This window comes from Gallinula chloropus (genome assembly GCF_964237585.1).
Source record: "Gallinula chloropus genome assembly, chromosome: 1".
Classification (NCBI taxonomy): Eukaryota; Metazoa; Chordata; class Aves; order Gruiformes; family Rallidae; genus Gallinula; species Gallinula chloropus.
This window is the reverse complement of record NC_140085.1, coordinates 149,467,356-149,484,184: the sequence shown is the minus strand read 5'-3', so window position 1 is coordinate 149,484,184 and position 16,829 is coordinate 149,467,356. Positions and strand designations below refer to the sequence as shown.

The following is a 16,829-nucleotide window of genomic DNA, read 5'->3' as shown; positions in this document are numbered from 1 at the left end:
TGTACAGTCACAGGAGTCTGACTGTGGGAAGTTCATTGCTGGATTGAGGCAGTGAAGTGTAAAATGGAGACATAAGGCAACACTAACATTAATGCAAATCCAAAGCGAGGAGAACACAAAGTTCAGGCAGCAGCAAGGACAGAATATTGTAAGATTCCAGCATTTCCCGTTCTTCTGTTTATTTGTTGCTCAGTTGTATTTATTTTTTCTCTTTGGTTGTGCATGGCTGCCACTAATGAGGTTTATCACTATTCCAACAACAAACGTCTCCGATGGTATTTGCATGCGGCGTTTGAGTGGGAAAGCAGGTGAGTGGAAAAGAAGTAAATGGAAGATCACATTAGTAACCATAGCAGCCAACAGCATTTCATCCCAGGAGAAGCTTCCTTTGATGGAGGCTGGGTTTCCTTTTAATGAGTTTAATACGCTGTTTCACACACTGGGGCAGGTCTTCCAAATGGTCCATGTGATGGGACCTTCTACTGCTTCCTGTCACTAGTAAAACCTTCCTGAATGCTGTGCCTCTCCTGATGAGAAGGATTACTTTGCAGCAGCCAGGGACTGAATCTCCTGTGAGGATGGATTTGCTAATGACCAAGATTTCCCTGTGATTCATTATGTTACACATGCGCAGGTAATGCAGATGAACACATCTCGGGTGTAATTGCAGAGAACTGCCTGAGCTGGCAGAAGGTTGCAGCCAAATTAACTGATGTGCATTTGTTTGATTGTGTTGGATACTTAGAAGCATAAGCCTGTTCTTTTAAAGGATTCTGTCAAGAAACTATATAACAAAGGTCACCTTTGTTAGCACGGATGTGGGAATTACATTTTGTCATAATGACAGTGCATTTAGCTTTGGAGTCTAACAGAAGTTATGTATTATTGCCAGAGGTTAGAGACAGAGAGGTCAAAGAGCCAAAAATATGTCTCATTTTCACATGTGCTTTCTGGAAAAAAACAGATCTAGACAAAGAATGTCAAGGAAGAGTGAAGTGATCTTCAATCTCCAGTGCTTAATCCTCTGTCCTTTGAGCCACTTGTAAGAAAATCATCATCACAGTGGCTCGATGGTGGCAATTTTACTTGCCTTGCCTTCACACCTTGGCTTCACCTTCAATGTGTTAACTGTCCTGGGCAGTCAAGTCCTCAGAGTACCACAGTAACTGTTAATTACATTCTTCTTCAAATGAAGTACATCTATCCCAAACACCAGGCAGCGAAACGTTTTTAACATGAAACAAGGACTCTAAAACCAGTGTTGGTATCTCTGGTCACAAACAATATTCAGAGGGATCTGAGAAAATACTATTTGCGATAGATCAAAGCACAAACATCTGTTCCACTGAGGGTATAATTTCCCTTGTTAATACAAATTAACTAGTCCAAATATCCAGTGTAGATGTGAGAAAGAGAAGAAGTTGTTTTGATTAGCTTTTCAGAAATGTAATAGAAGGAGAGACACAATTAAGAAGTGATACATTTGTAAGGGAGAAGTCGGGAACACTGCAGGATAAGCGATTTCACCCAAAGCATACACCACTTTCTCAAGCAGATGAGCAGCATACAATTCAGCGGCTTTTCAACCTCTGTGGTTTCCCTCTCCTCACAATGTTCTTGCATATGTCCAAGTCAACTCTTACTGCTTGCAGCTTTTTCAAGAAGCATTTAATCACTTTGGCCAGAACTACCAGAGGCACGTAGTTACTAAGGTAACAGGAAACAGGAATCTAAACAGACTTTAAGCATCTTTAAAACTCTAGAACTCCAGTGCCTCTGATGTCTACCATACCATCAATGTATACTCGACCACCACTGTGCCTATGATAAATGTGGAACTTTACTGAGGCCCAGCTTACAATACTGCCTTCCTACCTTCCTAAAGCTGAGGTGGGCTAAACCACAGAACATCACTGCATGAAGAAGAGAATTCAGCAGGAAGTGAGCTGCTTCCCTTGGACCAGTCTCCTAATGTTTTCACTGCAATTATGAAACAGGGTAACTAAATAAGTATTGCAAAGCAGCATAAAATACATCTGTACGTAAGAAGAGTAAATCTTTTCCATGCTGACATACTCACCTTGATGTCTACTGCTATTTTAAACAATGAGCAGGATGTTTCAAGGCGAGCTGTACTGATAGAGGAAGAAAATTGGAAGGTATGTGAGATTCTGTGGTATGTAGTAAGATCTAGAACATTTATTAATTCAGCTGGGCAGGTAGAAGTAGGCTGAGAGGCCAGTAATGGACAAGAAGGAGTCATTCGGTAAAAACAGGAAGGAGAAACGAAAAGCAATAGAACAGGAGGTCTAATCTACTGTCAGAAAAGCAGCAAGATGTTTAGAAAAGACAGCTAGGTCACCAAGGTAGAGACAGCATACAGGTAATTTTAGGAATTTATTCTTAATACAAGAAATGAGAAATGAAATAAATGTGATGACATATTCAAAGACAAAGACAATTAGTTTAAGAAATTGCTTAAAAGTGAAACATTGCATAATAGGCAGAAGATCCATGACCGATATCATCAAGGTTCTTCTTTTGGCTCGACTGTTAAGTCACAATGTGACCTTTAGCCAGTCACTTCAGGCTAGATCCAATAAAGGTCTCAGGCACCTTAAGCCTGACTTAGGCAGATTTGAGGTACCTAAGTCTAAAAGTATGACCTAAACACCCTGCTCAGTTGCTTACTAACCCTGGAGGAACTTGCCACTCTGAAGTCACACATATCTGATCTTCAGTTCTCTCTGCACAAACACTGCTCAGCCAGCAAGGGCGTGTGGTGTTAACCTCCAGTGGTCTGTCAGTGCTCTTTTCAGGGCTGCACATTGAGGTTTCCTTTTTTGTGGGAACAGGGGGGATGAAGGACAACTAAGGGAGGCTGGGATTTCCCCTCAATATGTGCCTGGGATCCAGCTGCACTCTTTTTCTCTCTTTCTCTTGACATCACAATGCCACATGTCCAAAAGGAAGGGCAGAAAGATGCTGCTCAGCTCAGCTTGAGCAGTAGCCTGGAAATGGCAAATGTGAGTCTGAGCATGTGTGCCCCTTCCCCCTGCCCTTTGCTGAAAAAAACCAGTGAGAACAGGAACTGCGGCCCCTTTTCACCTTCATGAATGTAGCCAGCCTTTGCATTCATGTGGGACCTACACCCACCAGTGGGCTCCAGGCTCTGGATCTGAGGAAAATTGTTCTTGCAGCCTTGTCTTGGCTACCTAAGATGAGGAGACAGCAAAGATCTCAGAAATATCCCCACGATTCCCATGCTTAGCACTGAGCTGTTGTTGGGTGCTTGTCAAGTGAACTTCCCTCCTGCAACACACCAGGCAGCACAGGCACCTCACAGGGGTCCTCTGATGGACAAAGTGTACAGGTACTACAGGTTTTAACCTGTAGGAGTAATTACCTGCTTCTGTGAAGAAGTGACACTTAATTCTGAGGAAAATATATTGTGGTGTTTGGATGAAAGAAACTACTGAAGGTATTAAAAGAAAACTTTAAAAAGCAATTATCTGGATAATCTGCTTTCATTCAAAATCTGGGTAAGAATCAATGTTGTTAAAGTCATCAGATTGATTAAGTGGCACGGTTTGACTAGAAGTTGTAAAAATACTACAAAATATGAATATTCCATAGATTCCTTGAAAATGGAATGGCTGGACAGAGAAGTATCCTAAAAAACAGCTACACCAATTCTGTATTTCAGCTTTGCAATCTGTGTGTTTTGACATTATCACTTTATGTTCATGAATTAGGTTCCTCTATGCTTTTTGTAATGAACTAGTGCCCTTAGGAGTGATTTGTACACAGAATATGAATTATTCATGTATAAGAACAGTTAAGAAAGCAGTCTTTTGTTGACTTATGCAGAACTGCTAATTTTTGGGGGAAAGACTTGGGTTTAATTCTTTTCCCCTTTCAGTTTCAGTGACAATTTCTTGGAAGTCAAAGGTACGAACAAAACCCTACGTTAAAGAAGTGCTAGGTCCATAAATAAGAGCAAGAAAATAGGAGACACTGCAAAACAAATATAAATTATTAGTAGTAACTGAGATGAAGAAAATTGGATTTTAGAGCAATGTCACTTTAGAGTTGGAATAGCAACATTAGCTTGACCACACTGCACTTACTGCGCATTATACATTTTGCAGTCTAACCAGTAATAAAAAATGCTGAACATATATAATGCATCTAAATTAAAGGTGACCTGTAAAGAATGTCACGTGCCCTTTCTCTTAGTATTTATGTGATGATCTCAAATAGTGTAATCTCTGTTTCTTCCGCATATGTCAGTTGTATTAGAAATTCAGGTTCTCTTGGAGTTATTACATTTTATGGTGTCCTGAGAACCACTGAATTATGACAAGACAAAAATGAAAGGAGCAGAAATCCCCTGCTTTTGGCCACGAGCTAGGCGGTAAAGGATAGCTTATGTGATCGCTGCTAAAGAAGGGAATGGGTTTTCATAAGGATACAATGCTTTTGATTTTCCTTTTGTTAAAAGCAAAACTTTATCAAAATATTGAATTTTATCAAATTAATAAGTTGCAACTAATTTTGGAGAAACTGCTTAAAGTCTTAATTTTATATTAAATTGTACAGAGTAACATACAAATTATCTGAGACTATCTGCAAGGTTCTTGAGAAGTTGAGTGAGTCACAGAATCACAGAACATTAGGTGTTGGAAGGGACCTTGTAAGCTCATCTAGTCCACCCCCCCTGCCAGAGCAGGGTCACCTAGACTAAATCACACAGGAACGCATCCAGGCGGGGTTTGAATGTCTCCAGAGAAGGAGACTCCACAGCCTCTCTGGGCAGCCTGTTACAGTGATCTGTCACCCTCACTGTGAAAATGTTTCTTCTGATGTTTACATGGGACCTCCTGTGCTCCAGCTTGCACCCCTTGCCCCTTGTCCTATCGCTGGCCATCGCTGAGAAGAGCCTGGCTCCATCCTCCTGACTCTCACCTTTTACATTAATAAGGTGACCCCTCAGTCTCCTCCAGGCTAAAGAGGCCCAGCTCCCTCAGCCTGTCCTCATAAGGAAGGTGTTCCACTCCCTTAATCATCTTGGTGGCCCTGTGCTGGGTTCTTTCAAGGAGTTCTATGTCCTTCTTGAACCAAGGAGCCCAGAACTGGACACAATATTCCAGGTGCGGTCTCAACTTGGTATGAATGGAATGCGAACACAACCGCCGAGGAAAACAAAGGCCTGTAAAGGTGTCCTCTCAGGCATCTCAAAAGGGATGCACTCCTCTTTGCGTCGCTTTCGCTGTCTCCGGCTCACCCCGTCTCCTCACAAGTGATGTTTACTGCTTGCAGGCCGATCAGGGCTGTGACGCCGGGGCCTCAGGCACTGACTGCAAAGAGCGGCCCGCCGTGCCCGCCGCACTTCGCAACCGGCGGGAAGCGGCCACCTGTTCGCCGCCCAGGCGCAGCGCCGCAGCGCAGCTTAAACAGCGCCCGTCCCCGCGACCGAAGGGGAGACGCGCAGGGCTGTGCGGAAGGCTGGTTGCTTGTAGTACAGTTTTGCCCTGCGTATCGGCAAACGATCATTTAAGCGTATTCGCGGTCTGACGAGAGGGACATTGTACGCCCGGATAACAGCCGGCCGCCAAAGCCAAGCGAGCCTCGCCTCACCCGAGGCACCGGCGGGAGAGGCGCCGTCCGCCTGGCCGTGACCGAGCCGGGCGGCGGGCTCGACGCCGGCGGGCTGCCAATGCCTCCGCGCTGGAACTCCCCGGAAGGGTGCGGCGGCCGCTCCCTGTTGCTTCGTGCCTCCTCGCCTTCCCCTTTGCCTCGCTTACCGCCGCGGGCAGCGGAGCCGGGGAGGGAGGGAGGGAGGGAGGGAGGGAGGGAGGGAGGGAAGGGACGCACCGGGCGCAGGGGAAGGCGGGGAAGAGGGAGAAAACGCTTTTCCCTCTCTCGGCAGGTTTTACGCCCTCCCTCCCCCGCTCGACCCTAGGCCAGCTACAGGCGCCGGTGGCTCCCGGGGAGGGGAGCTGCCAACCACCGTTAGCGGCGGCGGGCACAGAGCACAGCGCGCCGCGGCCGTGCGTGGAAAGCGGGGGTGGATGGGGGGGGTGTGTGTGTGTCTGTGTCTGTGTGGCGGCGCGCGCATGCCTGCTCCGCGTGACGTACGCGGCCGGGGCCGCCCGGCGAGATCAAAGTGGGAGCGGCGCGAGCGGGACTGGGGTCGGGCCGGTACCGGGCGGGTCCCGCGCGCGTGAAGGGGGAGCGGCGCAAGGGCGGCCGCCTGCCTCCCCCCCTCCCACCCTCCCCCGCCCGCCGGATAAAGCCCTGGGCCGGCCGCGCGGGGCGGGCAGAGTCGTGCGGGGGGGTGGGGGGGCGGGAGGAGGAGCAGCAGGGCCAGCCCTTCACGGGGAGCCGGCCGCTTCGGCAGTGATTGGCGGTGGTTTTCCTCGCCGCTTCCCCTCCCGTGAGAGCGCAGTGGTGGCGGGTGCCGGGGAACATGAGGGGCCGCGGGGCGCCGCGCCGCAGTGGCGGCGGCGGTGAGCACATGGCATAGCCGGGGCCGGCGGCGAGCGCCGGGGCCGGGGTGGACGGCGGTCCGGCAGGGCGAGCGCGGCTCTCTGCATGTGGAAAGTGAGGCGAGCCAGGGAGCCCGGCGGCACCGGCCAGTACCCGGTGGCGCGGTCCTGAGTGCCCGGGCAGCGGCGGCCGCCCGCCCGCCATGGATTGCAGCCTTCTCCGGACCCTCGTGAGCCGATACGTAAGTACCGCCGGCTGGGCCCGTCCCTGCGGGGCGCCGTCAGCCCCGGAGCCGCCTCTGGGGGAGTCCTCTCTGAGGCTTCTCCAAGTCCGGCCCGTACCCGAAGGGTGGGAGAGCCGCCGCCGGCCGGTGGGGCGGAGGGGGAGCTGCGAGGCTGCAGCCCCGCGGGGAGCGGTGCGAGCCTCTGCGGGGTGGCGGCTCCGCGCTGCGGCCGCGGGCTCGCAGGAGCGGGGCTCGGCCGGGAGTTCGGCGGTCCCATGGCTCCCGGGGGGCCGCCGTGTGAGCGGAGGGACGCAGCGGTTGCCCGCCGGTTCCCCGCAGCCCTCTCCCCGGGTAGCTGGCTGCGGGCTGCCCTTCGCTAAATCAGAACGGGTTGACCGAAGTTCCCGGCACGGTAATTTGTTACAGCGTGCTGGAGATAACGCGGCTGTCGGGGCAGGCAAAACATCTAGGGGGTTGGGTGGGTTTTTTATTCTTTCTTTCTTATTTTTCTCCGTGTTTTATTGCTTCAGCCCCGCCGCGTTTTTACGGAATCTGCCCCCTCTGAATGCTCTGGCGAATGAAGGGGTTTATTTCGTCCGTGGTAAAGCGCGAACGCGCTAAAACTTGGTGTGCTGCGGGGGAAAGCGAGTCGATCTGGCTGGGCAGCGCGTTGCCCCCGCCCCGTGCCGCCTGACAGGGCAAATCAGTGGTGCCTTAGAGGGGGTTCAAACGTAGGTTTGAGGGGCGGCGGGGAGTGCGAGTCCGGTTTCGCGGAACCCCTCATAGATGTTCAGGATAATGGTTTCAGCGAACTGGCAGGCTGCCAGCAAGCAGCAAGGGGGTGATACAGTGCAAGGGTTGGGGGCCACCAGGCACTGGGGAAGCGGCAAGCTTCTGCTTTGGGGTGTAGGAGAAACTGAAAATAATAATAATAAATAAATAAATAAAAAGGTGGGGAGAGAAAAATGGGATTTCTAAATACATTCAGCTTTTCCTTCCGTTCGGAAAGTACTCCCGAGTGAGGGAACTTTCATGCTCTGGCTGAACAGAAGTAAATACGCTGAAACCTTGTGCATATCCAGAGCGATCCGCACATAACAGGGGCTGAAGTCTGTCTTCTTCAGGTACTGAAAGCAGAGGTGAAAAACCACTCTGGAGTTTTCCTTTTGAGTTGGTTGGTTTTTTTTTTAATATTTGCAGTAGAGTGTTATGTGGGATGAGGGGAGGATGGAGAGATGAGTGGTAAAATCAACTAATATGTATTCTTAGACCATGTGCCTGATGGAAGGAGAATGCTTGAATACATTGAGTTTTATGAGAAGCAAATAGTTTCTGTGGATATGCAAACAGGTGAACTATGCTGAGCTCTGTTTGGAAGCAGGCAGGATCAACTGGAGTGTAGTGATCTGTTAGCACTGATCTAACTGTTGGATTCAGGTCAAGATGTGCGTGTGTGCTCACACCTGTACAAATACCACAGTTACTGTGCACAGAGCTACTGTGGTCTCTAAATCTCTTCTGCATAACGTTGTTGCGAACCTCCCGTTCAAAGTAGGCTTAAGCTTCAAATACCAAAAAAAATCAGGCGTGAGGGTAACTAGGGCAGTTACTTTAAAAGAAGATATAGTGATAAGACAGTATGTTGAAAACAAGGCACTTGAGCTTTTAAGTTGTGGGCTGTCATCACCCTCCTGCACCGATGGTGAGAGTAATTCAACAGTCTAAAAGCTAAATGAAACATTACTGTGTCCATGTGTTTCTGTTCCCTAGATCGCACTACTTTCTGTATTGTACCAATGCCAATATTGTACGTAATTGCCTAGCTGTTCCAGGCTGCCTTGTGTATGTTTTCACTTGTTGCTTCTTGTTCTTTTGCCTTACTTCAGTTTCTTAATTTTAAATACTTTCTTCCAATGAAAGATCAGTTTGTAAAAAGCTGCAGTAAGTAAATTTGTGATCCTTATTTCAGTAAAGCCATTAAGATCTGGCAAGCCGACGCCTGTGCGTTTTCTGTTGCGTGTTTTTTTGGGGGTATTTTTGGTTTTTATTTTATTTCCATGGCCCAACTATTTTTGTACAGCTACAGCAGTGAAAATGGAAATTAATAGTTTGAATGCTGGGCCTGTAACTGGTTGCTGTATGCAAGTATCAGATGCACGTGTCAGCAGTCATCCAAGCTCTGTACACACCAGCTATGCCTCACAAGCATACATGTGCTTGTTGCTTTATAATAAGGGAGAGAAGGCAGTGACAGAGATGGGATAGGTAAGTCTTGTGCTTATATCAGAGTAAGCTCAAGCTTGGGCTTATTTAAAATGTCTGCACAAACTATTTAATAATTGAGGTCCTAGAACAAACAATTTTTGTTCTGCAGGCTGTGTCCTGGACTTGTTCAGATGCAGGTCCTTCCCAAAACAGGCTGGTCTCTGGATTATCCTGAGAACCCCGGGTTGATGCAGGCTGGTGATGTTGTTGAGGTAGTTGGAAGCTCTTACCAGTAGTTATGGTATGATCTTAGGATAACAGAGTTGGTATGTGTTGTACTATGGAGACTTCTCATAGGATGCTTTCTAAGAGTTCTGCAGGGTTTTTTTTCTTTCCCTGTACTATATGTTGTAGAACATAATGTCTTAAGTTAAATACCAGAGTTCTTGTCCTGATTGTGAAGGTCTCCCGGTTCCCTCTGCACTTAATGTTGTTGAAGTCACTGTTGTGAAGCGATGCAAAATAGCACGTATCTATCTCCGAGGCCCTTGGGAAGCATAAGGGTGGCTGGGTGCTGTCAGTTCAAGTTGAAGTCAGTTTTGTGGGTTAGCATTTTCAAATATTGGTCTGCTGTTTTACCTGCACTGCATGTCATCTTTGTATCTGCCAGGTATTGGAACCGGTCAGTGACAGGGATTGAATAAAATACATGTTCAGCATGCTAGTCATAGTGTAGATCATTTCCCTTCACCTCTTAGGAGTACAGAGGTAGTGTCTTTCTAAACTTCTATTTTGACATCGTGTTATTCTGCCTCTACCCATCTTGTAATTTTTTTTTTGCTATTTTCTCTTCAGCTTATATTTCCCCATGCCATTAGCTTCAGCCATATGCAATTTATAAGACTGTTGGTAAAGAGTAACTTTGTTTTGCTGCTGTGCAGTTGAAGTTCAATGTAGTATTCCAGAAGCCTCATGATCTTTCAAGCTGAAACTTAGAGTGAGTTATCGATTTATTTTTTAGCAAATCATACAGTCTTTCAGGTTGGAAAGGCTCTTCAACATTGAGGCTGTTATGTAGATCTATCTATATATGAATGTAACTCTTCTTAATTGTGTCTAATTCTGTGTATTTTACTGCTTAAAACTGTATGAGCTGTATAGAAGTATCTTTTAAGTAATGAAATAAACATATTTATATACAGGTTTTTCTACTATATGGGTCAACAGATGCTGAATAAACCTTCTACCATGAGATAAATAACACAATTAAACAATGAAGTTGTCAATCATTTACTTTTCCAAATAATGGAAACAGTAGCCTTGTCGGCGTAGTATGAAAATTGCCTTGGGTGGGGGGAGTACATTGTTTGTCACATACTCTACTGAAATACAACCTCTTTTTCTTGGTGTTGCTGTTGCGTCAGGCAAACATGCTTCTCGTGTCTTCTCCTTGGATTGTTTGTGCATTCCCCAGAGGATGTGTGCTTCCGTGGGGAGAGCAGCCTCAGCTTGAGAATGTGGGATTAGCGGGTACAGTGCTGTAAGTCGCGTGCAGAGCCTGCTTGGTAATGAGAGGTACTCCTTACCTTAATATTAAGCAGTGCACTATTTAGGGGGAAGAAAACATTCAATGATAATTCAAATAGTGTCCATACAAGGCGAGCTTCTGTTTTATAGTTAGATTGTTTGGGACTCTGGTTTTCATTAAACAATGGGTTTTGCCTATATAACTGCAGTTGCATTAGTTTTTTCTAGTAACTTGTTTCTTGCTGACCTTGTGACTTCTGAAGTTCTTCGTCTTCATAGTCAAGATAATAAACTAATAATCTAAAAATAGGTCTTGACGAAGTCTTACCTTTCATAAAATGAACATTTACTTTCCTTAATAAAATATGTGCATACATCTTTTATATATTCACAATGTCTGTTTATGGTTGAAAGTGGATTTGGATGTTCCTGAATATGGTGAATTTGAATATCTGATCAATCTGGCAAAATGTCAGTCTTTAGCATATGTTTGGATGCTGAATGGTTGCTAAACACCTTGCAGGTTATGGTGACAGTCTGCTCTGTATTTGCAAGGCAGCTGGCGGTGGTCAGTAAATGCTCCTGTCCAGGCTGATGGCTTTGGGTTGTACAATAAATACTACTGGGTCAGAGGTCTGTATTACTGAACCATTTTGCCTGTGTTATGCAGTGTATTTAGAGATACTGGCACTTTATTGCTTCTCCTCTTTCATGTTCTCCTATTACTTCAGGATTACAAATCTGCATGTAAAGTATTTGTTGCCTGTGTAAATATCTCTAAATGTGTGAAGCGGCTGATAAGATTTGCTTCCATAAGGAACAGTGATTTATTACAAATCTGGCCTCAGGGAAGCTTCTGATCTATTAGTTCTCCAGATATTAAATTTAAAAAAAAGGTTTTTTGGGTGTTGGAAGAAATGAATTTACAAATTGATGCTTTATTTTTCACTCCTGTACATGTGGGTCGAAGTTAATCATAATTTGTGAAGGTGACTGACTAGCCTAACCAGAAAGTTAAGTTAGAGGGTTTTAGCAAGTTCACTGATAAATTTCATGGCAGCCTGGGGATTTTGGTCGTAGGTTTAGACAATTTTGTTACTTCTATTGGCAGTGTAATTCTAAAACTGTTTTCTAATTAAGTCTCCTAAGTATTTCACTTCTGTGCGTAGTCTTAGTAGTCATAAATACTGAGCTTCAGGGTTGGTCTTTTTTTTTTTTCCTGTTTTTCTAGCATTGATACAGCAAAGGTTAATACCTGCTTTGATCTGAAAGTTGGAGAAACAGTAAGCCTCAGTGCTCCAGAATGGTTTGTGTCTGAAAGGACAGTCCATTTATCGATGATTTCAGCTGACCTACAGTTTTTAACCTAAGCTCAGTTAATCCACGAGGGTACCCTTGCATTCTAGTTCTTGCTTTTCCTCATAGCCATTGAGCTGTCTCTGCACCCTTGCAGGCTGCTATCAAGCTAGTAGTCTCTAGACGTCCCTCGGGGTGCCTGCTTAATATAAACACCGTTTTCTTCCTAGATGTCACTTAGAGGAAGTCAAAAGGTTTGTGGTGGCATAGGGGGTTTTTCGTGTGTGGTTGTTTTTGGGTTTGGTGTGGTTTGGTTTTTTTTTAGTTCCAGTTATTTCGGGGACATAATTTGACAAAATCTGAAGCTGTTTCAACTGTCATGTAAATGTGTTTATATGGTTACTCTTTGTAAACTGTCCTGATTGTACAAAAGATGTTCTCAACAGGGGCTATGCCTGCATTCAGGGGTCAGCAGTTGGTAACAGGCATTTCTGAAGTGTTTGTCTGTCCCTGGTATGTAGTGTATTTTCATTCTCTCTTGTGGAAGTCAGTGTGTCACAACGTTTTACTGAAACCTAAGATGCTTTCCATCTCGTGTTTCTACTTCCCTATGGGTAATAGTTCTTTCTGATGTGGAAGGTGTGATGGAGTGGGTCTAACAGCGTGGGTAGCTTCTGAATTCCTGGTTCCTCAAGCACCATTGCTATGTTATTGTTCTAATTGGACTGTGGGGGTTTTTTTTTGAGAGGAGAAAGAAAGGAGTCTGTATGGAGCGCTGCCTGCATACTTTCAGCATGTCATTTAAAAAAGGAAAGTTTGAAAGATTCACTTAGCTCACAGGTTAATTCTGCTGAACACTGAATGTTGCTCGTAGGGTTTGACACTTGTGCACATCTAAGTAGCTGTTGTGACTAGTAGTGACTCTTAACTGTGTTCAGATTATTCTGAAACATTACAAAACCAGGATGAAGCTCAATGCTGCCCCTTCCCACATCAATTATTTATTGCTGAGGAGCAATAAGCCTAGAGGATTGCACGGGCTTTGTTTTTCCTCTCCCTCTACCTCATAAATTAGTTAATTTACACAAGAAAAAAAAAATTATTTCCTTTTTCTTTTGAGAATAAACAAATGAAAATTGGACATTGTGTATGTAAAACAGCTCACTTACAGGAAGCCAGAGTACGCATTACAAACTCGTTGCTATTGACTACAAAATATTGCTTGTCTGCACTCATCACATGCTCTCTGATAGTGGGAAACACTGCTTTTGGAGCATTTGAATTCTAGTTCAGTGACTCAAATAGATCAAGAACTTTTAACCTTTCCATTTTTAGTCTTCCAAACACTTGTGTCTCCTGAGATGAGAACTGCATAGTTGCTTTTGTCTTTTGATAGCGTGGTTTATCTTAAGTTAATATACTTGTGCTTTTATGCCTTTTCTAAAGCACCGCAGAGTATCAATAGTGAAAACAGGAAGCCTTTTGAAAAATCATTGGGAATGGAAGAGAGCAAGGTACAATATAGCACAGTTGTAACTCGACATCTGTGTTCACTGCTTCTCATTCATTCTGTCATACAGTAGTAATTGAAACCAGGAAAGTGGCAAGGTGGAATGGGCTTTTCTAATGATTCTGCTTTTTAAACCCAAAGCACTTAGTTGAATGCTTTACTTGGCAGCTCAGTTACTGTTCTCTAATACAGCTTGCTGCTCTTAGTGCTGTCCAGATGAGGGACTGCAAACTTGTTTAATCTGACTAGGTTTAAGCGTGATTAGAAAACAGTTGTGTTTTTTGAGGAGCTGCAGTCTGACTGATGGTGAGATGCCTCCTCCATGTCATGTGCAGGTGTGGCAGGGAAAGGAAACTGTGCCACAGAAAAAAAATAAGCAGATGTTTTAGCACCTGTTATGCAACTGGATTCAACTTCACTGTGGGTTTGGCTTTTCTTTTTTAGCAAAATAGCCTGCCTCTCTTCATGTGAGTCTTTTAGTCAGATTATATTTTTCCAGAATAATGCTTCTTATCCTGTGTAATGGCAAACCAGTAGACTAATGTAGTATTTCTATTTGTATAATTGTCAAGGGACATTTCAGTTGAAGCTCATCCTGAGCTATGAGGCAGAATGATACTAGAATGCTATTATCTTCTGCTAAAATTGCCATGGCAACAGCTGCAGGTAGACAAGGCAAACCAAGGATTCTTTTTTTATATTGTACAGACACGAGTTGTTTTTCCCTTTCCTCTCAGTAATGACTGACAAACATGTGCTGAGTCATTTTAACTTTGATTGTAATTTTTTAAGTGGTGAGTATTGGGACACTATATTAAAAATACACTCTTTCTAGGAAGAAACTGTCAGTCCATCCTACATTATTCTAGGAGACTGACAAGATGAGCCAGTACCTGAAGCGTTTGTTTGGAACATCGCAGAAGACCACAAACTGAAGCACCTAAATGTCTTTGTAGATCTGGATGTTAATTTATTTGTGCATTCATCTTTCTGTAGGACAGAGATGAGAGTAATACCCAACTCTTTCATAGAGAGAAGTTGTAAAGGTATTTTAATAATTTCAGGTAATACAATTACAATGTAATGGGAAGAAAACTGGGTGTGGACATAATCCTATAATGATTCTCTCTTGGGGGTTTTTGTGTTCACATTGCTTCTCCTTCTGCTACCCCCATTTTCCCCCTTTATTCCTCCATCTGCATACATGTATGCATATGTGCTTCCTGAAATTGTAGGCACTTCATTTGACAATGTCAAGAATTATGCCAAGATTTACTAGGGATCCAGATGTATATTCGGTTTAGGTTTTATGTCTCTTGTGGGTTATTTTGGGTTTTGTTTTTTTTTTTAAAGGGGTTCATACTAACTCTTCTGTCTGGTTACTGAGGTGTACTGTGTTCCAGGATGCTTGTTCTTATTTATGTTATCAAGTTAGTTACTACAGGTATGAAAGCTCAAGAATTTGGGAGATACTTTTTTTTTTAGGGTATACTTTTTTTATTCATTCTGTTTTCCCCTGTAGACTAATTTCCTCCTCTGAAATGGAAGACTAGTTAATTTGTTTCCTTCATTAATCATTAAACTCATTTAGATACGGGGCAGGTTGAGGGGGGAATAGTGTTTCTTTTTCCTGGTGGCACTGACTAATCTCTCTGCTTCAGTCAAAAGAGGATTCCATCTAACCTATTTTAAATAGAGGATTAAGGACAATTAGGCTCTTTCTCTACTTTGCCCCTAAGATAGGATGTTGTGAAATCCTCTGAAAAGCACATCTGCTGATGTGCCAGTGAAGTTTTGCAAAATTAATGTTAATAATCAAAGTAGCCATATGCAGAAAAAAGAACTTTGTGTATGAAGTACTTGTCCCAAGATAATTGGACGAACTGGGGAGAGGGAAGGAATTGAACTGTTTACCCAGGAGTTTGTCTCTAATGCTATCCGTATGGGTCCCTTCCAAGTCAGTATATTCTATGATTCTATGTTTCTAATTTACATTGTGAAGTGGACATGTAGACGAACTGAAATGGATTTCTTGTTGTTTGAATCGCATTAGCAACTTACAGTTCATGCTTAGCGTTTCACTTAGCCCTTCACAACTTTTTGAAGTGCTATTAATGAGTTGTTTCCACAAATGATTACAAACTCTACTATCTGTTATCTGTACTTGTGTAACTATTTTATGCCACTCAATGAAAGTGGCCTCTCTTGAGGCGGATCTGAATCAGCGGTAACATTTGATAGCTGACATTAAACTGCTATACTTGTCAGGTAAACATTCCAAAATAAAACCAGGAAAATAGTGCTGTTACTGGAACATATATGATGGGCATAAGACAGTATAATGATTAATGTGAGGGGACAAAAATAGCAGTGTGTATTTTGGAGAAGGTTTGAGTCTCAGACCGGTTTGGGTTGGAAGGGACCTCAGAGCCCATCTAGTTCCAACCCCCTTGCTATGGGCAGGGACACCCTCCACTAGTCCAGGTTGCCCAAAGCCCCATCCAACCTGGCCTGGAACACTGCCAGGGAGGGGGCAGCCACAGCTGCTCTGGGTAGCCTGTGCCAGGACCTCACCGCCCTCACAGGGAAGAATTTCTTCCTTGTATCTAATCTAAATCTGCCCTCCTTCAGTGTAATTTCATTACCCCTTGTCCTGTCACTGCACTCCCTGATAAAGAGTCCTCCTTCATGTTTCCTGTAGGCCCCTTCAGGTACTGGAAGGACACTGTAATAACTCCCCAGAGCCTTCTCTTCTCCAGGCTGAACAAGCCCAACTCTCTCAGCCTGTCTTCACAGGAGAGGTGCTCCAGCCCTCTGATCATCTTTGTGTCCCTCCTCTGGATTTGCTCCAACAGCTCAGTATCTTTCTTGTACTGTGGACCCCAGAGCTGGATGTAGTACTCCAGGTGGGAGTCTCATGAGACTGGAATAGAGGGGCAGAAGCACCTCCCTTGAAGTTTGCTGGTCACACTTCTTTTTGATGCAGGCCAGGATATAGTTGGCTTTCTGGGCTTGAAGAGGGGTGGTCTGGAAAAGACTGAAATCTATTTATTTAATTTTATTCATGAGGTTAGTTGGAATGGAATAAACACTAATGTCTCAGGCATAAACACCGTTTCCTGAATGAGTGGAGTGTTTGAGTCTGGGGTCCAAAAGAGGACTTCAGAGAGTTAAAATAAATTTGGTGCCATCACCTATGGCTTTGGCCTGACAATAGGCCTTCACATGCCTTCTATCTTCGTGTGTTTTAATCCTGCTACCTCCTACCATTATGACTTTAGCTGTGTAGGTGGGCCTAGTATCAAACTTTCCCTGTGAATGAGGGAAATTTGTGTATCAGTCACTGGATGTGTTTTGGGTAGAGAACAACAAATGTGGAGGAAACAATGTTGAGAAAGTTGATGTCCTGCTTATTCTGGGATTACTCTTTCTTTTCCCAGAGGGAGAAAGCATTATTTAAAATTTAACTGTCATGAAAGCTTTTAAAAATGAGTCTGCTACTTAATCTTACTATAAAATGTGCCTGTGTTGAAACTATATGTTGTATGTATGAGAGAGGGTACTGTACAGGTAGGA

At 44.4% G+C, this 16,829-nt stretch overlaps 1 protein-coding gene across 2 annotated transcripts in view; it reads left to right on the top strand.

The window, feature by feature from the left end:
- Nucleotides 1–6,694: 6,694 nt before the first annotated feature.
- ATP11A (ATPase phospholipid transporting 11A) overlaps nt 6,695–16,829 on the top strand; it is a gene marked incomplete at both ends in the record, with an annotated part of 124,179 nt that continues 114,044 nt past the window's right edge. For both annotated transcript variants that reach the window (XM_084267121.1, XM_084267122.1), the window contains one exon: nt 6,695–6,733. In XM_084267121.1, coding sequence (XP_084123247.1) covers nt 6,695–6,733 — 39 coding nt within the window. The remainder of the gene's footprint in view (nt 6,734–16,829) is intronic.